This window comes from Haliotis rubra, unplaced genomic scaffold, assembly GCF_003918875.1.
Source record: "Haliotis rubra isolate DU_JTF1 unplaced genomic scaffold, ASM391887v1 Scf1163, whole genome shotgun sequence".
In the NCBI taxonomy this organism is placed as follows: domain Eukaryota; kingdom Metazoa; phylum Mollusca; class Gastropoda; order Lepetellida; family Haliotidae; genus Haliotis; species Haliotis rubra.
This window is the reverse complement of record NW_025765074.1, coordinates 35,753-59,667: the sequence shown is the minus strand read 5'-3', so window position 1 is coordinate 59,667 and position 23,915 is coordinate 35,753. Positions and strand designations below refer to the sequence as shown.

General features: G+C 43.3%; 1 protein-coding gene across 1 annotated transcript; it reads left to right on the top strand.

The window, feature by feature from the left end:
- The first annotated feature begins 4,379 nt into the window (after positions 1-4,379).
- Positions 4,380-22,989, top strand: LOC124256593 (sulfotransferase 1C4-like). The gene is made up of 6 exons (XM_046690575.1): positions 4,380-4,479; positions 6,412-6,611; positions 14,490-14,813; positions 19,402-19,505; positions 19,727-19,910; positions 22,669-22,989. Exons 3-6 carry the CDS (start codon positions 14,519-14,521, stop codon positions 22,782-22,784), a joined length of 699 nt encoding a protein of 232 aa, XP_046546531.1. The 5' UTR covers positions 4,380-4,479; positions 6,412-6,611; positions 14,490-14,518; the 3' UTR covers positions 22,785-22,989.
- The last annotated feature ends 926 nt before the right edge of the window (positions 22,990-23,915 follow it).

Genomic DNA, 23,915 nt, shown 5'->3' with positions numbered 1-23,915 from the left:
GAAATATTGCTATAAGCGGGGTAAAACTAAACTCACTCACTCACTCCAGGGAGAAGAGAAAATCATCGCTAACTGCTGGCCTGGATGTAAAGAGATGACAGACGTACGCCTTTGTCCGTTCATAATACCCTAAATACCTTCCAGAAAGCTTCGGGGTGGTGGGGTAGCCTAGTGGTTAAAGCGTTGGCTCGTCACGCCGAAGACCCGGGTTCGAATCCCCACATGGGTACAATGTGTGAAGCCCATTTCTGGTGTCCCCCGCCATGATGTTGCTGGAATATTGCTAAAAGCGGCGTAAAACCAAACTCAGTCAGTCAGTCCAGAAAGCTTCATTTCATTTACTGTATAAATGATTTAATGATTACCAGATTACACAGATATCAAAATATAGTTTCGCCAATAACAGTGCTCACATTAAATGGTACTACATTCCGTACAACAAATTATTGATGAAACTACTGCATTTTATAAGATACATTTTCATATAAAACGATCTAATCACACTGTCATATAATACACGATCTGATGACACTGTCATATAACACACGATCTCATCACACTATCATAATTATAACAGGGCCTAACCACATTGTCATATAACACGATCTAATAAAACTTCCTTAGAACACATGATCTGAACATGTCACACTGCCTCTGCACCATGTGTCCGTCTACCCTGATCGAGCTGATATATCAATTGACGTTGCTTTGAACGATCTACTCGATAACGTCATTTGTTATATTTATTCATTGTCATCCGTGTTTGAAAGTTTTAGTTGAAATAATACCTTTAGTGGAAGTCGCGGTAGCTGAGCAGGTTAGGCGGCTGACTTTGTGTGCTGTCGATTAGGTGCCTGACTCTGAGGGTGTGAGTTCGAATCCCGGATGGGGCTCAACTCAAAAGTACTAGAATTTGTACTTTACTAAGAAAGTGTAATCACAAATATAACCTATGTTTAATCGAAGATTGGTCGCAGTGACCAAACGACCAAGCAATCGATCACATTTTCTCATAATCAAACACAAACGATTTTGAAACTGCTGTTTTAGTGTTGAAACACTTAACAATGGAACATATCTTCAAAGTTGTCAGGGCCTGAAAACTTGTTTAATTGTTAGAAAACTCACTTCACTAACTGAAAAGTCATGACTGAATATTTCTTGAAGACTCCAGAAAGTTTATGTTCATGATATATTAGTCATCACTTTAAAGTAGCAAGTTGCATCATGTTATACTTATCTAAAATAACAACCTTGATAAGAAAATCTGAAAAATGACGCTAACCAATTTTTTTCGATGATTGTTCGTTGGTAATGAAGCAATCATCAATTGTGAGATTTCAACCAATTCCCAACACTACTATATACGCACGGAGAATTTCCAAGGACGTTCTTAAAATGACAAAGGGTGCTGGTCAAACATGTCTCGCAGAACTAGGTCACAATGTGGGACAGCGCAAACTGCAAGTCATGTTCTACAACCACCGATCTGATTATTCAACTTTAACCTTTACGAATCAGCCAAGTTTTCTGCATGTGTTTTGAGAGTGGGGCAAATTAGGAGATTAAATATGTGAGGTGAGGTGAGGTGAAATTGGGTTTAACGTCGTGCTTGAGAATATTTCGCTCATATGACGACGTGCATGCTTGTGTATGGGTATGTGCGGCTGCTTGTACTAGCCCAGACTGAAGTTGGTTTTATAGTGCTAGCCCACTGAGATACCATGCCGCAGTGAAGCATAAATACCCCACTCAGACACATTATACTGACTCCGAGCCGACCAGTCCTTGTTGTACCCATTAATGCCGAGCGCCAGGCAGGGACCAACAAGTACCATATTTTAACGTCTTTTGGTATGACGCGGTCGGGGATCGAACCCGCGACCTTCCGCTCTCCGGTCAGACGCTCTAACCACTACACCACGGAGGCGGTCAGATTAAATATGTCTGTAATAGGGCGGAAATGGGCCAGTCTGTGTATGAATACAGTGGTAGTGAGTTGGAGTTTAACATTTCTCATACACGTGCTATCGGTTATATTTCTTTTAGGTTATCGCTGCATGTAATAAGTGACGCTTATTACGTCACTACTTTACCCGATGCGGGTATGTGAATGTCTTGCCGGGAAACGAGACAGCGTTAACTATGACCTGGCACAAGGCCGTTGGAAGGGAAAGAACAACCACAGGCAAAGTGCAGCGCAAATAGGGTTCCGCAACAGAGAGAAAAATGACCAGTCTTCCAATGTGCGTGCGAAGTGATTAAAGGTTGGCAACGTACTTCCTTCGCTTCACCACAGTCTGTTTAGCAGACGGGCCAATACCAGTCTGTCTCGCAAAGGGGCACCACAGTCTGTCTAGCAAAGGGGCACCACAGTTTGTCTTGCAATGGACCACCATCAGTCTGTCTCGCCAAGGGCCACCACAGTCTGCCTGTCAAAAGGGACACCACCAGGCTGTTTAGCAGATAATCCACCACCAGTCTGTTTAGCAGACGGGCCACTACCAGTCTGTCTCGCAAAGGAGAACCACCAGTCTGTCTCGCAAAGGAGAACCACCAGTCTGTCTCGCAAAGGGACACCACGGTCTGTCTGTCAAAGGGACACCACGGTCTGTCTGTCAAAGGGACACCACGGTCTGTCTGTCAAAGGGGCACCACCAGTCTGTCTGTCAAAAGGACACCACCAGTCTGTCTCGCAAAGGGACACCACGGTCTGTCTGTCAAAGGGACACCACGGTCTGTCTGTCAAAAGGGCACCACCAGTCTGTCTGTCAAAGGGACACCACCAGGCTGTCTCGCAAAGGGACACCACGGTCTGTCTGTCAAAGGGACACCACCAGGCTGTCTGTCAAAAGGGCACCACCAGTCTGTCTCGCAAAGGGACACCACCAGGCTGTCTGTCAAAGGGACACCACGGTCTGTCTGTCAACAGGGCACCACCAGTCTGTCTGTCAAAGGGACACCACCAGGCTGTCTGTCAAAAGGGCACCACCAGTCTGTCTCGCAAAGGGACACCACCAGGCTGTCTGTCAAAAGGACACCACGGTCTGTCTGTCAAAAGGGCACCACCAGTCTGTCTCGCAAAGGGACACCACGGTCTGTCTGTCAAAAGGGGCACCACCAGTCTGTCTCGCAAAGGGGCACCACCAGTCTGTCAAAGGGCACCACCAGTCTCTCTCGCAAAGGGACACCACCAGTCTGACCCTCAAAAGGGTCACCACCAGTCTGCCCGCAAAGGGACACCACAGTCTGTCTGTCAAAGGGGGCACCACCAGTCTGTCTCGCAAAGGGGCACCACCAGTCTGTCTCGCAGAAGGGCCACCACCAGTCTGTCTCGCAAATGGCCACCACCAGTCTGTCTCGCAAAGGGTCACCACCAGTCTGTCTCGCAAAGGGCCACCACCAGTCTGTCTGTCTCAGAAAATATGTTCTTCACACCGAAAATGCACTTAATGAATGAACGTTCTGTCAATAAATGGCATCAGTGAGCTTGACATATTTATGAATAATTTACGAACTTTCAGCCAGCTAAGGATTATTTAAGGTATGCCTGGTCGTTCTTATAATTTACACAAATGTACATATACCTATGTTGTTATAGTTTAGTATAGAACTGATTGCTCTTTTGCTCACATACTGCAACTTTCAGCATATCGAGGACTGGGCATTTCAGTCAAGAAAATCTGAAGACCCATTCGAAAGTCATGTGCCAAGTTTAGTGATTTGGCTTTGATTAAATGTTAATTAATCTGAAAAAACTGTGTTTGTGTGTCTACCGAAGTGGTTGCGACGTTTACCTTCAAAATCAGCCAATCGATCATATCCCAGAAGGACTGCAATAGTACACAGGAGACCCACTCCATAGCCATTAGACACCTCTACTTACAGCAGTATCGATGGTACAACTCCGACTATAGTATAAGCAAGTGCTTTTAACGGTGTAAGAATCTACATCGAAACGTTGCTCTATGCAATAAACAAGAAGCTGGCAGCCATAAAGTTGTATGCTTCATTTTTGACTCACGAACTTCTAGAATGCTTTATAGCAGAGCAAGGTTTCAGGAACACCATAACAAATGGAAACAATATGGACATGTTTTTCAGTAGCAAACACTGACAACATGAATTAATATATTTTTATATTATTATGGTATGGATGTGTGAGCGAATGTTGTATCTATGTGTAAAACAAGCAAGCAAACCCGTAAGTGTCTATTATTGTTTACATACACTGTATACACTTCTTATTCCGAGAATAAAATTCAAAAAAAAACAAAAAAAGCAAGCAACAAAACAATAAAACTTCTGCAATGCCGATTAAACAAGTTAGTCATGTTACATATAAATCACATGACATTAACTTTAAATGACATGCCGTTGTGCAGTTGTTCAACCTAGATTTGCGAATATCCTCCGACGTGCTGCACCGATACGAGTCGTCAACATGTCAACAGATAACAACGATGAAAAGTTCGTGATGTAAGTGTTTCCCTGATGCTATTGACCTATTTCTCAGTACTGTGTCTTCAGACACACTGTTTATTGACTCTGTATTTGCATTACCACATGTTTTTTGATGCAACGTAAATATCGGCAATATTTCGGGCCGTCCCAGCCTCTGGTTCAGTGTGATATGTTGGTTGTCTCTGGTGTCGGTTTCTAAGTTGAAACAATAAGCTAACTGAGAAATGTGCACGTAATAAGAACATGGTGAGAGACCAACAAACAACAACTATCCTGGATGGGCCTTTCATATTCCTTTGTTTGCTTTTTGTTGATAGCAGCACTGAGCAATATCAGCAATATTAAAGCTATATGATATTTGGTATTCAGTAGCAGAGAGTGAGTGAGTGAGTTTGCCCTCTAGCCATTTGTAACAGTATTTCAGTGACACAACGGCTCTCTGCTTGTTATGGTGGAAAGGTGGAACTGATGCCCCTCTTATGAGAAACATGTGAGTATTGGTACTTTACAAGCAGAAAACATTAGGACATTAGGATTGGAAGCAAATGTCTCTGAGTTCTTGCTCATGTTGGACTAGACAAACTTTTTTTTTATTTGTATGTATGTATGTAGCCGTTTATGTCAAGCACATGGGTTGCTGAAGACCTATTCTACCCCGGATCTTCACGGGTCTAACACAGGATAGATATGACTCAAGAACTATGGCATTTTTAAACAATAATACATGCATTTATTTGATAAGGATATCCTTTCACACCATGTTTGAATATACATATCTTTTAGTCTTGTCGTTAAGAATTGTATGAATAACGTAGGTGATTCGACATTGTGTATTCCATGTAATTCCAAAACCAATAGAATATAAATGTTTTTTTACATTGGTTGCCCAGTTTTTTGGTCCACTTTTATCATATAACAACATCATATTATAACACTTCTTGGGTAAGTGATTTGAAGGCATAATCAACAGTTTTAACCAGTTTAATGCTTTAATGCTTGTAAGAATGTGCATTGGGTACCTACCGCATTCACCATAAATCACTGCGTTAATAGTGTTAATTTTAACTCGAGGAAATTTTTGCATGCGTATAAATGGATTTTTTCAATTTCGTCCAATTTTGTTATTCCCCAAATTTCGGCCCCATATGATAAAATTGGACTGACTTTGGCATAAAATATTTTAAAGAATGAGGAGAAGTTAATATTACCATGTACACTCAACTGTTTCATAATTCCATTTAATGCTTTTTGTCCCTCTTTGTCCGTGTCTCATATTTTACATGCCTCGTCCATGACAGGCCACTGGTGAAATATAGTCCCAAATATTTATAAAAGCCAATACACTCCAGCTTCATACCTGTATATAACCAGTTTTCCCTTTTTGACAATTTGCCTCCATTTTTGAATACAACAATTTTCGTTGTTTCTCTATTTACAGTTAATTTCTATTTATCGCAGTAACTTTCAAGTTCATTAATTTGATTCTGTAAGCCATTAATCGTGCTTGAGAACAAAACAATGTCATCTGCAAATAGCAATAGGAAAATATGAACTATATCAGGGTGGAGTTGTTTCCCGTGTACACAATTAGTTTCGATTTGTCGTGATAACTCATTTATTAAAAAGGAAAATAGAAACGGGCTTAGTATACAGCCTTGTCTCACACCAAGATGTATGTATGTATGTATGTATGTATGTATGTATGTATGTATGTATGTATGTATGTATGTATGTATGTATGTATGTATGTATGTATGTATGTATGTATGTATGTATGTATGTATGTATGTGTATGTATGTATGTATGTATGTATGTATGTATGTATATGTATGAATGGTAGGTTGTGGAAGGTTTGTATGTATGTGTGTGTTTTTGTTTTTGCATGCGTGCGTGCTTGTTATCGAGAACAATACCAATATATCTCGACCATGAGCGGTATGTTCCAGAGATCTCGACCATGGGGAGATACCCGATCTGAGAAATTCGAAAGGCCACGGGTTTTACTGTTTCAAGCATGATGGGGTTTATTTCTACATACTGCCTCAGACTGTGCTGAAGGGAGCTCGTCCTGCAGACAAATTCAGAAGTATCAAAGAAGCCGAACTGAAAGACGATGACATCTTTATCTGTGCATATCCCAAATGTGGTAGGTACACGACATGTCCCAGAGTGTGATATTTGACGCCGCAGTCTGCAATATTCTAGGTACGTGACAGCAACACCAGGACATTGTCTGAAAACAGACTAAGCTGGGACTGAGAGAGCACTAAGATGGCCCACGTCATCGTGGTATGGTCCCAAAGCTTGCCCTGTCACGGTGGATTCAGTTGGGCGATCCCTAGAGAATGCTTAAATATTGCATAAGCAGCACCGCAGCTATATCACACAGTGTCTCTACTGTATCGCACAGTGTCTCCACTATATCACACAGTATCTCTACTGTATCGCACAGTGACTCCACTATATCACACAGTATCTCTACTGTATCGCACAGTGTCTCCACTATACCACACAGTATTTCCACTATATCACGCAGTATTTCCACTATATCACACAGTGTCTCCACTATATCACACAGTATTTCCACTATATCACACAGTATTTCCACTATATCACACAGTGACTCCACTATATCACACAGTGTCACACAGTATTTCCACTATATCACACAGTGTCTCCACTATATCACACAGTATTTCCACTATATCACACAGTGTCTCCACTATATCACACAGTATTTCCACTAAATCACGCAGTGTCTGAACTATATCACACAGTATTTCCACTATATCACACAGTGTTTCAGTTACATCACATAGTGTTTCCACTATATCACACAGTGTTTCCCTTATATCACACCGTGTCTCCACTATATCAGTCAATTACACTTGTACCACTTACAGGGGCGGTGGGGTAGCCTAGTGGTTAAAGCGTTCGCTCGTCACGCCGAAGGCCCAGGTTCGATTCCCCACATGGGTACAATTTGGTTGATTTCACTTTTATTGGTGTAAGTGGTACACTGACTGACTGAGTTTGGTTTTACGCCGCTTTTAGCAATATTCCAGCAATATCACGGCGGGGGACACCAGAAATGGGCTTCACTCATTGTACCCATGTGGGGATTTGAACCCGGGTCTTTGGCGTGACGAGCCAACGCTTTAACCACTAGACTACCCCACCGCCCCGCCCCCTGGTGGAAGTGTTGGAGGAGGATCTGAGCTGTCTACTGGATGGTTGATCCTGCTGAGTGGTGCGGTCCTGAGAATCCTGTGTGATGTCCTCCCTGGGCTGTTTCACAAGTTTGTTCCCTTTGTAATAAAATCTAGTGTTAGGATTCTCACCACGAAGCTTGTACAGTTCCTGTCTCTGGTGGTTTGTGAGGTCGTTTGCAGTGCCGACAGCTTTCTGCTTCAGTACGCTCCGTAGTTTCACCGAGTGCCATTTGTCCTCCTAATGGTGAGGTGAGGTGAAATTGGGTTTAACGTCGTGCTTGAGAATATTTCGCTCATATGACGACGTGCATGCGTGTGTATGGGTATGTGCGGCTGCTTGTACTAGCCCAGACTGAAGTTGGTTTTATAGTGTTAGCCCACTGAGATACCATGCCGCAGTGAAGCACAAATACCCCACTCAGACACATTATACTGACTCCGAGCCGACCAGTCCTTCTTGTACCCATTAATGCCGAACGCCAGGCAGGGACCAACAAGTACCATATTTTAACGTCTTTTGGTACGACGCGGTCGGGGATCGAACCCGCGACCTTCCGCTCTCCGGGCAGACGCTCTAACCACTACACCACGGAGGTGGTCTTCCTCCGGCAACGTGGATCACTGATGGAGAATCTGTCACACCGGGAACGGCGCCCGAATCGAGTGACTCCTGATTTCGCCATGTAAACAATGGTGACGTCACACTTGCAAAATGTTACACACATCTCCTTTAGCACACAAAGACGCTGGTGGAATCCAAGAATACTCTAAATCCTTCATAGAAGATCCCAAGAATGACCCAGCACACACCACAGGGACAGTTAGTGACCCATACAGTAGAATCCTGTATGCTGTATCCATGGCCGGTGTCCACTCACTAGTCGGATCGTAGGGAGGCACAGTTGCAATCTGTCTCACACCCTTAGAAGGCACAAATCTTCCAATCCTGGCTCTCCAAACGTCGACCGGAATGCCTATCGTGATGTGAAGCAACTTTAGTCAAAGTTGCAGTGATTTTCATGCAATAAAATTCGATTTTCTTAGGAGCGCGAGAAAAACCGAATATGCTATTCAAGGAAGATAATTGTGAGGGTTGTTGGGTTGTATGGTTGTAGGGTTGTATTTCACACAGTGTCTCAACTATATCACACAATGTTTCAGTTATATCACACCGTGTCTACACTATACCACACATGGTTTCTGTTATATTACGCCGTGTCTCCACTATGTCACACAGTGTTTCTGTTATACTACACCGTGTCTCCACTATATCACACATGGTTTCTGATATACTACACCGCTTCTACACTATGTCACACAGTGTTTCTGTTATACTACACCGTGTCTCCACTATGTCACACAGTGTTTCTGTTATACTACACCGTGTCTCCACTATATCACACAGTGTTTCTGTTATTTTACGCCGTGTCTCCTCTATATCACACAGTGTTTCTGTTATATTACGCCGTGTCTCCACGATGTCACACAGTGTTTCTGTTATATTACGCCGTGTCTACACTATGTCACACAGTGTTTCTGTTATACTACACCGTGTCTCCACTATATCACACATGGTTTCTGTTATACTACACCGTGTCTCCACTATGTCACACATGGTTTCTGTTATATTACGTCGTGTCTCCACTATATCACACATGGTTTCTGTTATACTACACCATGTCTCCACTATATCACACAGTGTTTCTGTTATACTACACCGTGTCTCCACTATATCACACATGGTTTCTGTTATATTACGCTGTGTCTCCACTATATCACACATGGTTTCTGTTATATTACGCAGTGTCTCCACTATATCACACAGTGTTTCTGTTATACTACACCGTGTCTCCACTATGTCACACAGTGTTTCTGTTATACTACACCGTGTCTCCACTATACGACACAGTCTCCACTATATCACACATGGTTTCTGTATACTACACTGTGTCTCCACTATGTCACACAGTGTTTCTGTTATACTACACCTTGTCTCCACTATGTCACACATGGTTTCTGTTATATTACGCCGTGTCTCCACTTTATCACACAGTGTTTCTGTTATACTACACCGTGTCTCCACTATGTCACACAGTGTTTCTGTTATACTACACCGTGTCTCCACTATATCACACATGGTTTCTGTTATACTACACCGTGTCTCCACTATGTCACACAGTGTTTCTGTTATACTACACTGTGTCTCCACTATATCACACAGCGTTTCTGTTATATTACGCCGTGTCTCCACTACATCACACAGTGTTTCTGTTATACTACACCGTGTCTCCACTATGTCACACAGTGTTTCTGTTATACTACACCGTGTCTCCACTATATCACACATGGTTTGTGTTATATTACGCTGTGTCTCCACTATATCACACAGTGTTTCTGTTATACTCACACCGTTTCTCTCTCCACATATATCACACAGTGTTTCTGTTATACTCACACCGTGTCTCCACCTATACCACACATGGTTTCTGTTATATTACGCCGTGTCTCCACTATATCACACATGGTTTCTGTTATACTACACCGTGTCTCCACTATGTCACACAGTGTTTCTCTGTTATACTACACCGTGTCTCCACTATATCACACATGGTTTCTGTTATATTACGCCGTGTCTCCACTATATCACACATGGTTTGTGTTATATTACGCAGTGTCTCCACTATATCACACAGTGTTTCTGTTATACTACACCGTGTCTCCACTATGTCACACAGTGTTTCTGTTATACTACACCGTGTCTCCACTATACGACACAGTCTCCACTATATCACACATGGTTTCATACTCACACTGTGTCTCCACTATGTCACACAGTGTTTCTGTTATACTACACCTTGTCTCCACTATGTCACACATGGTTTCTGTTATATTACGCCGTGTCTCCACTTTATCACACAGTGTTTCTGTTATACTACACCGTGTCTCCACTATGTCACACAGTGTTTCTGTTATACTACACCGTGTCTCCACTATATCACACATGGTTTCTGTTATACTACACTGTGTCTCCACTATATCACACAGCGTTTCTGTTATATTACGCCATGTCTCCACTACATCACACAGTGTTTCTGTTATACTACACCGTGTCTCCACTATGTCACACAGTGTTTCTGTTATACACACCGTGTCTCCACTATATCACACATGGTTTGTGTTATATTACGCTGTGTTCCACCATTATATCAATACAGTGTTTCTGTTATACTACACCATTTCTCCACTATATCACACAGTGTTTCTGTTATACTCACACCGTGTTCCACTATACCACACATGGTTTCTGTTATATTACGCCGTGTCTCCACTATATCACACATGGTTTCTGTTATATTACACCGTGTCTCCACTATGTCACACAGTGTTTCTGTTATACTACACCGTGTCTCCACTATATCACACATGGTTTCTGTTATATTACGCTGTGTCTCCACTATATCACACATGGTTTCTGTTATATTACGCAGTGTCTCCACTATATCACACAGTGTTTCTGTTATACTCACACCGTGTCTCCACTATGTCACACAGTGTTTCTGTTATACTACACCGTGTCTCCACTATACGACACAGTCTCCACTATATCACACATGGTTTCTGTATACTACACTTTGTCTCCACTATGTCACACAGTGTTTCTGTTATACTACACCTTGTCTCCACTATGTCACACATGGTTTCTGTTATATTACGCCGTGTCTCCACTTTATCACACAGTGTTTCTGTTATACTACACCGTGTCTCCACTATGTCACACAGTGTTTCTGTTATACTACACCGTGTCTCCACTATGTCACACATGGTTTCTGTAATACTACACCGTGTCTCCACTATATCACACATGGTTTCTGTTATACTACACCGTGTCTCCACTATGTCACACAGTGTTTCTGATATACTACACCGTTTCTCCACTATATCACACAGTGTTTTAGTTATACCACACCGTGTCTCCACTACATCACACTGTGTTTTGGTTATATTACGCCGTTTCTCCACTATATCACACAGTGTTTTGGTTATATTACGCCGTGTCTCCACGATGTGACACAGTGTTTCTGTTATATTACGCCGTGTCTCCACTATATCACACGTTGTTTCTGTTATGTTCCGCCGTGTCTCCACTATGTCACACAGTGTTTCTGTTATATTACGCCGTGTCCCCACTATATCACACAGTGTTTCTGTTATACTACACCGTGTCTCCACTATATCACACATGGTTTCTGTTATATTACGCCGTGTCTCCACTTTATCACACAGTGTTTCTGTTATACTACACCGTGTCTCCACTATGTCACACAGTGTTTCTGTTATACTACACCGTGTCTCCACTATATCACACATGGTTTCTGTTATACTACACCGTGTCTCCACTATGTCACACAGTGTTTCTGTTATACTACACTGTGTCTCCACTATATCACACAGCGTTTCTGTTATATTACGCCGTGTCTCCACTACATCACACAGTGTTTCTGTTATACTACACCGTGTCTCCACTATGTCACACAGTGTTTCTGTTATACTACACCGTGTCTCCACTATATCACACATGGTTTGTGTTATATTACGCTGTGTCTCCACTATATCACACAGTGTTTCTGTTATACTACACCGTTTCTCCACTATATCACACAGTGTTTCTGTTATACTACACCGTGTCTCCACTATACCACACATGGTTTCTGTTATATTACGCCGTGTCTCCACTATATCACACATGGTTTCTGTTATACTACACCGTGTCTCCACTATGTCACACAGTGTTTCTGTTATACTACACCGTGTCTCCACTATATCACACATGGTTTCTGTTATATTACGCTGTGTCTCCACTATATCACACATGGTTTGTGTTATATTACGCAGTGTCTCCACTATATCACACAGTGTTTCTGTTATACTACACCGTGTCTCCACTATGTCACACAGTGTTTCTGTTATACTACACCGTGTCTCCACTATACGACACAGTCTCCACTATATCACACATGGTTTCTGTATACTACACTGTGTCTCCACTATGTCACACAGTGTTTCTGTTATACTACACCTTGTCTCCACTATGTCACACATGGTTTCTGTTATATTACGCCGTGTCTCCACTTTATCACACAGTGTTTCTGTTATACTACACCGTGTCTCCACTATGTCACACAGTGTTTCTGTTATACTACACCGTGTCTCCACTATGTCACACATGGTTTCTGTAATACTACACCGTGTCTCCACTATATCACACATGGTTTCTGTTATACTACACCGTGTCTCCACTATGTCACACAGTGTTTCTGATATACTACACCGTTTCTCCACTATATCACACAGTGTTTTAGTTATACCACACCGTGTCTCCACTACATCACACTGTGTTTTGGTTATATTACGCCGTTTCTCCACTATATCACACAGTGTTTTGGTTATATTACGCCGTGTCTCCACGATGTGACACAGTGTTTCTGTTATATTACGCCGTGTCTCCACTATATCACACGTTGTTTCTGTTATGTTCCGCCGTGTCTCCACTATGTCACACAGTGTTTCTGTTATATTACGCCGTGTCCCCACTATATCACACAGTGTTTCTGTTATACTACACCGTGTCTCCACTATATCACACATGGTTTCTGTTATATTTCGCCGTGTCTCCACTATGTTACACAGTGTTTCTGATATACTACACCGTTTCTCCGCTATATCACACAGTGTTTTAGTTATACCACACCGTGTCTCCACTATATCACACAGTGTTTTGGTTATATTACGCCGTTTCTCCACTATATCACTCAGTGTTTCTGTTATACTACACCATGTCTCCACTATATCACACAGTGTTTCTGTTATATTACGCCGTGTCTCCACGATGTCACACAGTGTTTCTGTTATATTACGCTGTGTCTCCACTATATCCCACAGTGTTTCTGTTATATTACGCCGTGTCTCCACTATATCACACAGTGTTTCTGTTATAGTATGCCGTGTCTTCACTATATCACACATGGTTTCTGTTATATTATGTTGTGTCTACACTATATCACACAGCGTTTCTGTTATATCACACGGTGTCTCCACTATATCACACAGCGTTTCCGTTATATCACACGGTGTCTCCACTATATCCCACAGTGTTTCTGTTATATTACGCCGTGTCTACACTATATCACACAGCGTTTCCGTTATATTACACGGTGTCTACACTATATCACTCAGTATTTCCGTTATATCACACCGTGTCTCCACTATATCACACACCGTTTCCGTTATATCACACCGTGTTTCCACTATATCACACAGCGTTTCTGTTATATCACACGGTGTCTACACTATATCATGCAGTGTTTCTGTTATATTACGCCGTCTCTACACTATGTCACACAGTGTTTCTGTTATACTACACCGTGTCTACACTATGTCACACAGTGTTTCTGTTATACTAAACCGTGTCTCCACTATGTCACACAGTGTTTCTGCTATATTACTTCATGTCTCCAGTATATCACGCTGTGTCTTCGCCGTACCGCACCATGTCTCACCTATATCACAGGGTGTCTCCGTTATATGACGTCGAGTCTCCGTTTTATCATGGCGTGTCTGTTTAGGCATTGGGGAGGGGATACCAACTTAGAGAGTCAAGGGAGGTAATAAATTGTGTATAATTAGTCCATCTAGCTCAATATTTCTCCACATGATGCATTTTATATAGCGCAGCATTCTTACTCTGATCCAACACTACTAATTTCAATTGCTATTTGATGCTACCCCTTGTGTTGAAAGTTTGTCTGTTGTAGGAACCCATTAGTTGTGGGAAGTCCTCGAGATGCTAAAGAGTGGTGCCATCAAATACCAAAAGGATGTGAAAGAGACCGGGATGGTGGAATTCCTCTCCAAAGATGGTATAGAAGCAGTGCCATCTCCACGTGTCTTCAACACCCACCTCCCTCTGCGCATGCTCCCTAAACAGGTCGTGGAGAAGAAGATCAAGTGTATCCAGATCATGCGGAACCCTAAAGACACCTGTGTGTCCTTCTTCAACCACTGCAGGGACATGATTCCGCCACTTGGTTATGATGGGGACTTTGTGGAGTTTACAGAGGCGTTCTTGTCAGAAAAAAGTAAGTACAGCGAGCAATTGGATCATAGTCAGAAATCCCGGTAATGTCAAGAAGACGTATACACATCAATGAGATTTTTATGGATACTTTCAGCAGTAATGGCTGGTTCAGTGGGGAAGTGACCGAGTGATCGTAACAACAGACGGTTAGAAAACAACAAAAGTTTTCTCGTTTAGCATCATCTGCAACATTTTTTCTGGCTTTGTAAACATCTGATTGGTTCCGTGGTCCTGGCTGTGTAGACATCTGATTGGTTTCTTGGTCCTGACTGTGTAGACATCTGATTGGTTTCTTGGTCCTGACTGTGTAGACATCTGATTGGTTTCTTGGTCCTGACTGTGTAGACATCTGATTGGTTCCGTTGTCCTCGCTGTGTAGACATCTGATTGGTTCTCTTGTCCTCGCTGTGTAGACATCTGATTGGCTCCGTTCTCTTGGCTGAGCAGACATCTGATTGATTCCGTTGACTTGGCTGAGTAGACATCTGATTGGTTCCATGGTCCTGGCTTTGTATACATCTGATTGGTTCCGTGGTCCTGGCTTTGTAGACATCTGATTGGTTCCGTTGTCCTGGCTTTGTAGACATCTGATTGGTTCCGTTGTCCTGGCCCTGTAGACATCTGATTGGTTCCGTTGTCCTGTCTGTGTAGACATCTGATTGGTTCCCTTGTCCTCGCTGTGTAGACATCTGATTGGTTCCGTTATCCTGACTGTGTAGACATCTGATTGGTTCCGTTGTTCTGTCTTTGTATGCATCTGATTGGTTCCGTTGACTTGGCTGAGTAGACATCTGATTGGTTCCATGGTCCTGGCTTTGTATACATCTGATTGGTTCCGTTGTCCTGGCTTTGTAGACATCTGATTGGTTCCGTTGTCCTGGCCCTGTAGACATCTGATTGGTTCCGTTGTCCTGTCTGTGTAGACATCTGATTGGTTCCCTTGTCCTCGCTGTGTAGACATCTGATTGGTTCCGTTATCCTGACTGTGTAGACATCTGATTGGTTCCGTTGTTCTGTCTTTGTATGCATCTGATTGGTTCCGTTGTTCTGACTTAGTAGACATCTGATTGGTTCCGTTGTTCTGTCTTTGTATGCATCTGATTGGTTCCGTTGTTCTGACTTTGTATGCATCTGATTGGTTCCGTTGTTCTGTCTTTGTATGCATCTGATTGGTTCCGTTGTTCTGACTTTGTAGACATCTGATTGGTTGCTTTGTTCTGTCTTTGTATGCATCTGATTGGTTCCGTTGTTCTGTCTTTGTATACGTCTGATTGGTTCCGTTGTTCTGGCTTTGTAGACATCTGATTGGTTCCGTGGTCCTGTCTGTGTAGACATCTGATTGGTTCCGTTATCCTGACTGTGTAGACATCTGATTGGTTCCGTTGTTCTGTCTTTGTATGCATCTGATTGGTTCCGTTGTTCTGACTTTGTAGACATCTGATTGGTTCCGTTGTTCTGTCTTTGTATGCATCTGATTGGTTCCGTTGACTTGGCTGAGTAAACATCTGATTGGTTCCATGGTCCTGGCTTTGTAGACATCTGATTGGTTCCGCTGTCCTGGCTTTGTAGACATCTGGTTGGTTCCGTTGTCCTCGCTGTGTAGACATCTGATTGGTTCCGTTATCCTGACTGTGTAGACATCTGATTGGTTCCGTTGTTCTGTCTTTGTATGCATCTGATTGGTTCCGTTGTTTTGACTTTGTAGACATCTGATTGGTTCCGTTGTTCTGTCTTTGTATGCATCTGATTGGTTCCGTTGACTTGGCTGAGTAGACATCTGATTGGTTCCATGGTCCTGGCTTTGTATACATCTGATTGGTTCCGTTGTCCTGGCTTTGTAGACATCTGATTGGTTCTGTTGTCCTGGCCTTGTAGACATCTGATTGGTTCCGTTGTCCTGTCTGTGTAGACATCTGATTGGTTCCCTTGTCCTCGCTGTGTAGACATCTGATTGGTTCCGTTATCCTGACTGTGTAGACATCTGATTGGTTCCGTTGTTCTGTCTTTGTATGCATCTGATTGGTTCCGTTGTTCTGACTTTGTAGACATCTGATTGGTTCCGTTGTTCTGTCTTTGTATGCATCTGATTGGTTCCGTTGTTCTGTTTTTGTATACATCTGATTAGTTCCGTTGTTCTCGCTTTGTATACATCTGATTGGTTCCGTTGTTCTGACTTTGTAGACATCTGATTGGTTCCGTTGTTCTGTCTTTGTATGCATCTGATTGGTTCCGTTGTTCTGTTTTTGTATACATCTGATTGGTTCCGTTGTTCTGGCCTTGTGGACATCTGATTGGTTCCGTGGTCCTGTCTGTGTAGACATCTGATTGGTTCCGTTATCCTGACTGTGTAGACATCTGATTGGTTCCGTTGTTCTGTCTTTGTATGCATCTGATTGGTTCCGTTGTCCTGGCCTTGTGGACATCTGATTGGTTCCGTTGTCCTGTCTGTGTAGACATCTGATTGGTTCCGTGGTCCTGTCTGTGTAGACATCTGATTGGTTCCGTTATCCTGACTGTGTAGACATCTGATTGGTTCCATGGTCCTGGCTTTATATACATCTGATTGGTTCCGCTGTCCTGGCTTTGTAGACATCTGATTGGTTCCGTTGTCCTCGCTGTGTAGACTTCTGATTGGTTCCGTTATCCTGACTGTGTAGACATCTGATTGGTTCCGTTGTTCTGTCTTTGTATGCATCTGATTGGTTCCGTTGTTCTGACTTTGTAGACATCTGATTTGTTCCGTTGACTTGGCTTTGTAGACATCTGATTGGTTCCATGGTCCTGGCTTTGTATACATCTGATTGGTTCCGTTGTCCTGGCTTTGTAGACATCTGATTGGTTCCGTTGTCTTGGTCTTGTAGACATCTGATTGGTTCCGTTGTCCTGTCTGTGTAGACATCTGATTGGTTCCGTTGTTCTGTCTTTGTATGCATCTGATTGGTTCCGTTGTTCTGACTTTGTAGACATCTGATTGGTTCCGTTGTCCTGTCTGTGTAGACATCTGATTGGTTCGCTTGTCGTCGCTGTGTAGACATCTGATTGGTTCCGTTATCCTGACTGTGTAGACATCTGATTGGTTCCGTTGTTCTGTCTTTGTATGCATCTGATTGGTTCCGTTGTTCTGACTTTGTAGACATCTGAATGGTTCCGTTGTTCTGTCTTTGTATGCATCTGATTGGTTCCGTTGTTCTGACTTTGTATGCATCTGATTGGTTCCGTTGTTCTGTCTTTGTATGCGTCTGATTGGTTCCGTTGTTCTGACTTTGTATGCATCTGATTGGTTCCGTTGTTCTGTCTTTGTATGCGTCTGATTGGTTCCGTTGTTCTGACTTTGTAGACATCTGATTGGTTCCGTTGTTCTGTCTTTGTATGCATCTGATTGGTTCCGTTGTTCTGACTTTGTATGCATCTGATTGGTTCCGTTGTTCTGTCTTTGTATGCGTCTGATTGGTTCCGTTGTTCTGACTTTGTAGACATCTGATTGGTTCCGTTGTTCTGTCTTTGTATACATCTGATTGCTTCCGTGGTCCTGTCTGTGTAGACATCTGATTGGTTCTCTTGTCCTCGCTGTGTAGACATCTGATTGGGTCCGTTATCCTGACTGTGTAGACATCTGATTGGTTCCGTTATCCTGGCCTTGTAGACATCTGATTGGTTCCATGGTCCTGGCTTTGTATACATCTGATTGGTTCCGTTGTCCTGGCTTTGTAGACATCTGATTGGTTCTCTTGTCCTCGCTGTGTAGACATCTGATTGGTTCCGTTATCCTGGCTTTGTATACATCTGATTGGTTCCGTGGTCCTGGCTGAGTAGACATCTGATTGGTTCCGTTGTTCTGACTTTGTAGACATCTGATTGGTTTCGTGGTCCTGGCTCTGTAGACATCTGATTGGTTCTCTTGTCCTCGCTGTGTAGACATCTGATTGGTTCCGTTATCCTGGCTTTGTATACATCTGATTGGTTCCGTGGTCCTGGCTGAGTACACATCTGATTGGTTCCGTTGTTCTGACTTTGTAGACATCTGATTGGTTCTCTTGTCCTGAGTTTTAAGACATCTGATTGGTTCCGTGGTCCTGGCTTTGTAGACATCAGATTGGTTCCGTGGTCCTGGCTTTGTATACATCTGATTGGTTCCGCGGTCCTGGCTGAGTAGACATCTGATTGGTTCCGTTGTTCTGGCTGTGTAGACATCTGATTGGTTCCGTGGTCCTGGCTGTGTAGACATCTGATTGGTTCCGTGGTCCTGGCTTTGTAGACATCTGATTGGTTAAGTTGTCTTGGCTGAGTAGACATCTGATTGGTTCTGTTGGCCTGAGGTTTTAGACATCTGTTTGGTTCCGTTGTCTTGACTGTGTAGACATGCGATTGGTTCCATTGTCCTGGCATTGTAGACATTTGGTTGGTTCCATTGTGATTGCATTGTAGACATCTGATTGATTTCGGGGTCCTGGCTTTGTATACATCTTATCCAGTGGATAAAGCACCTTCCTGAAAACAGATTTGTGGTATTGACCTTCTTCAAATAAAGTGTGATGGGATTAAGTTATATGCCTTTGCCTCAACTAGTCTTTATCTTCTTTGCTCTCTAGTGGTGTTTGGGTCCTACTCCACCTATCTGCTATCATGGAAAGCCGAAGTGGCAGCTGCACCAGAGTTACCTGTCCTAGATTTGTTCTATGAGGACATGAAATTTGTGAGTATTGATATCCATCAACATATGTTTTTTCTTGTGCCTCAAACAACCACAAATGATATTGTCCAACAAACACCTGGTCATTATTGAACTATAGAAGAACCAATAAATCAATAATCTATGTCAGTCAATAAACCAATCAACCGATCACTCAAGCAACCAAACAATATATTTGAACCTTGTCGAGGCATTGAAAGCCCCTCTCACACCACTACTTCCAGGATCCTGTCAAGACTGTGAAAGACATCGCCAGATTCCTAGGCCTGTCATCAACGGACCAGTTTTGTGAAGAGGTTGCGAATACTTGTTCCTTTAAGAAGATGAAAAAGGTTGACCAGGAAATGAAAGGTGACATTCCCATGACGATCTGGGCAGATGGCAAAGAAGGGACGTTCTACAGAAAAGGTATTACACGTTCTCACTATGGTCGTCGGAAAGAGATTGACTAGAATTACATTTGTCATATCCTGGAAGCTTGTGTGCAAGATCTTCAAGTCCAAGACATGACATGATGTAGAGAATTCTTATTGTGGAGTCGTAAACATTTTTCAATCCTTAGTTTTACTGTGGTGGTCGCACGTGGTCCTTCCTTTGGTCAGACCACCAATGAGTAAGTCAACGCTCACTGCTCTGAGTATCTTGAGTGATGACCGTTCTCTTGACCATGTATCCAGAAACATTGGCTATTAAAACTGTGGTGTCTTCATATGTGACGGCAGGGGCCTACCTGGTACCCAGGGACGGCACTTAATACATTGACACAGACAAGGACTGCACTAACGTTAGCGTTCGGCTTTAAAGAGAAAAAAATACCTGTCAAGCAAGCATTAGCTATATTATAAGAAGCGACGTTTTGGTGTAGATTCTAACACCCTTGTCAAGCAAGTGATGAACAGGGTTGTGTAAAGGCATATATACAGATTCGAAATACGGTAGTGGGTATAGGTGGTATTGGTGAGATTGGTAGTGGCGGTGAATAGTGGTGGTGGTTGAGGTCGGTATGGTGGTGAGTGTATTGGTGGTATGGTGGTATTGGTGTAGTAGTGGTGGTGGTGGTAGGTTGAGGTGGTTGTTGGTGGTAGGTAAGTTTGTGGTAGTGGTGGTTGGTGTGGTTGTGGTGGTGGTAGTGGTAGTGGTGGTGGTGGTGGTTGTGGTGGTTGAGGTGGTAGTGGTAGTGGTGTGGTGGTAGTGATTGGTGGTTGTGGTGGTGGTTGTGGTGGTAGTGGTGGTAGTGGTGGTAGTGGTGGTAGTGGTGGTTGTGGTGTAGTAGTAGTGGTGGTAGTGGTGTTGGTAGTGGTGGTTGTTGTGGTTAGTGGGGTGGTGGTGATGGTTGTGGGTGGTAGTGGTTGTGGTAAGTGGGTGGTTGTAGTGGTAGTGGTGGTGGTGGTGGTTGTGGTGGTAGTTTGGTGTTGGTATGTAGTGGTGGTAGTGGTGATTGTGGTAGTAGTGGTGGTAGTGGTGGTTGTTGGTAGTGGTGGTGGTGGTGGTAGTGAGTGGTTGGTGGTGGTTGGTATTTGTGGTATTGGTGGTGATTGGTGGTTATGGTGGTGGTGGTGGTTCTTGGTATTATGGTGAGGTGGTTGTGGTGGTTTATGGTGGTGGTGGTGGTAGTTGGTAGCAAGTGGTGGTAGTGGTGGTAGTGGTGGTGGTTTGTGGTGGTGGTGGTAGTGGTGGTGGTGGTTGTGGTGGTGGTGGTGGTTGAGGTGGTTGTGGTGTGGTAATTGGTGACATGGGTGTGGTAGTGGTGGTGGTGGTTGTATGGTGGTTGTGGTGGTGGTGGTTGTGGTAGTGTGGTGGTGAGTGGTGGTGTGGTTGTGAGTAGTGTGGTAGTAGTGAATTAAGTAGTAGTGGTTGTAGTGGCCAATTATGTGGTGGTTGAAGGTGGCTGTGGTAGTAGTGGTGGTGGTGGCACTAATGGTGGTACAGTGGTTGTGGTGGTGGTGGTGGTGGTAGTGGTGGTTGTGGTGTGGTGAGTAGTGGTGGTAGTGGTTGTGGTGGTTGTGGTGGTAGTGTGAATGGTTGTGGTGGTTGGTGGTGGTGGTGGTTTATGGTGGTTAGTGGTAGTGAGTGGTTGATGGTGGTGGTAAGAGTGGTGGGTTGTGAGGTAGTGGTAGTGATGCAGTGGTTCTATGGTTGAGTTGTAGTGGTGGTGGTTGTGGATGGTAGTGTGGTAAGTAGTGGCAGTGGTGGTGTGGTAGTTGTGGTGGTTGCGAGGTGGTAGTTGTTGGTTGTGAGTAGTTGTGGTGGTTGAGGTGGTAGTGGATGTGTAGTGAGTGGTGGTGGTGCATTTGTAGTGGTTGTTGGTTGTAGTGATGGTGAGTGGTAATTAATGAGTGGTAGGCTGTGGTGGTAGTGGTGGGTAGTGGTGGTTGTTGAGTGGTTGTGGTGGTAGTGGTGGTGGTGAAAGGTGGTAGTAGTGGTAGTTGTTGTAGTGGTTGGTGGTGGTGGTAGTGGTGTGGTAGTGTGGTGGTAGTGGTGGTGGTTGTGGTGGTAGTTGTGTAGTTGGTGGTGTTGTAGTGTAGTGAGGCAGTGGTGGTTAGTGGTGGTAGTGGTGGTGGTAGTGGTATTGTGGTGGTAGTGGTGGTAGTTGTTGTGGTGGTAGTGGTGGTGCAGTGGTGGTGTGGTGGTAGTGGTAGTTGTGGTGGTAGTGGTGGTAGTGGTGGTAGTGGTAGTGGTGGTTGTGGTGGTTGTGAGGTGGTAGTGGTGGTGAGTAGTGGTGGTGTGTGGTGGTGGTGGTAGTGGTGGTGGTGGTGGTGGTTGTGGTGGTGTGGTGGTAGTGGTGGTAGTGGTGGTTGTTGTGGTAGTGGTGGTTGTGGTGGCACTGGTGGTTGTGGTGGTTGTGGTAGTTGTGGTGGTGGTGGTGGTAGTGGTGATTGTGGTGGTGGTTGTGGTGGTTGTGGTGGTTGTGGTAGTAGTGGTGGCCGTGATGGTTTTGTTATCATTACAATCAAACTTCAGTGAGATGTTTCATGATTACAACAAAGTTACCATTTAGTGGTACTGGATATTTAGTGGTACTGGATATTCAATGTACGTTTGTGTTTCAGATGTGACTAAGTTACTGTATTTGTAGTTCAGGAATGTTTGTCCATCATATGGCTCGTTGATAAACATATGCCTATGTAACATACGCTGGCTTTGCTACATTCGTTTTCTGCTTCAGGTGAAATCGGGGACTGGAAAAATTGGTTCACTGTGGCAGAAAACGAGAGCTTTGATCAAATATGGAATGCCAAGATGAAGGATTCTGGGTTCAAGTTTACCTACACACCTGTGTGAGGTCATGTAGAGACACTGGTTCATGCTCACAGATACAGTGAAATTTGTGATACCCAAGAAGCTGAGTGTCCGTGAACTAATGCGACAATTTGCGACAATGTACTTTGGATGCATCTATGGCTCGGCCCGAAAGTTTTATTACCTATCTTTGCTGGCTCCGCATTCTCACAGTAACCAATCAGCTAAGCCACCGTTACATCCGAGCTTGCCAGTGTCAACAAAGATAGCGGTCACAGCCACGAAGGTTTGTTCGCAGTGCGACTCAGATTTTGCTTGAAATCATACAGACAAATTGACAGGTCTGAAACCTTAAAAAACATAGGCAAAAAGTCTTTATACCTCTTTCAGAGTACCTCTGCAACAATTATGTTGCCAAATGTAATCGGTTAGATAAAAGAAGCGAAAGTGAGTTGTGATTGGTACGCTCAGCTTCCAAACGTAGACACCTGATTTGAGAAAAAGCCAGCAAAGGGAGGTAAAAATATCATGGGGCCGTAGATGCATCCAGATTTATTGGAACGTATACCCTGGAGATTATCGAGGATGTAACATCTCATGAACGTACATTTTGTATATACAGTTGCTTATAAAACGTTTCATTTCATTGTATTGTTTTGGCCTCTGTCTATCAAAAACTAATTTTAACCTTAGTGTTCATAACTATTTGCCTTGACTGGAACGTTGGCTATGACAACTTGCGAAATACTGTTGCAGTGCCCTGGGCCAGTTAGAGCACGTAGGGTGGCAGTATACTGAATCTCTATTTTCTGATGGTGTTAATTGAACTTCAAATGATTAACCAGTTTGAAAAATGACACTGAAAACGTTTGTTTTGTTATGCGTTTTGACACATTTTCCCCTGCCTTTTGTAATACACTGATGATTGTTTGTGTGCTATGTTTTCTTGTTTAACTGATGTAAGAAAAACACAAGCAAAGTAAATACTGCTGAAAACCGCACCGACATGAATGGATCTGTATGTTTGTATGTAACGTTACATAGCTTGCAAAAAAGAATGACATTTGTTAGAGCTGGCTATGGGGAAAAGTTATTAATGACTATCGATATGGAAAGTGTGTTATCGATGACATCGTACATTAACGTTTGTGAACGAAAAGAGTATATTTTCTC

Bases quoted from the DNA above. Each gene is read 5' to 3' on its own strand.
- LOC124256593 (XM_046690575.1), top strand. From the start codon at position 14,519: ATGCTAAAGAGTGGTGCCATCAAATACCAAAAGGATGTGAAAGAGACC. The intron at 19,506-19,726 runs GTGAGTATTGAT...CACTACTTCCAG, and splicing joins TCTATGAGGACATGAAATTT to GATCCTGTCAAGACTGTGAA. The intron at 19,911-22,668 runs GTATTACACGTT...TTTCTGCTTCAG, and splicing joins AGGGACGTTCTACAGAAAAG to GTGAAATCGGGGACTGGAAA.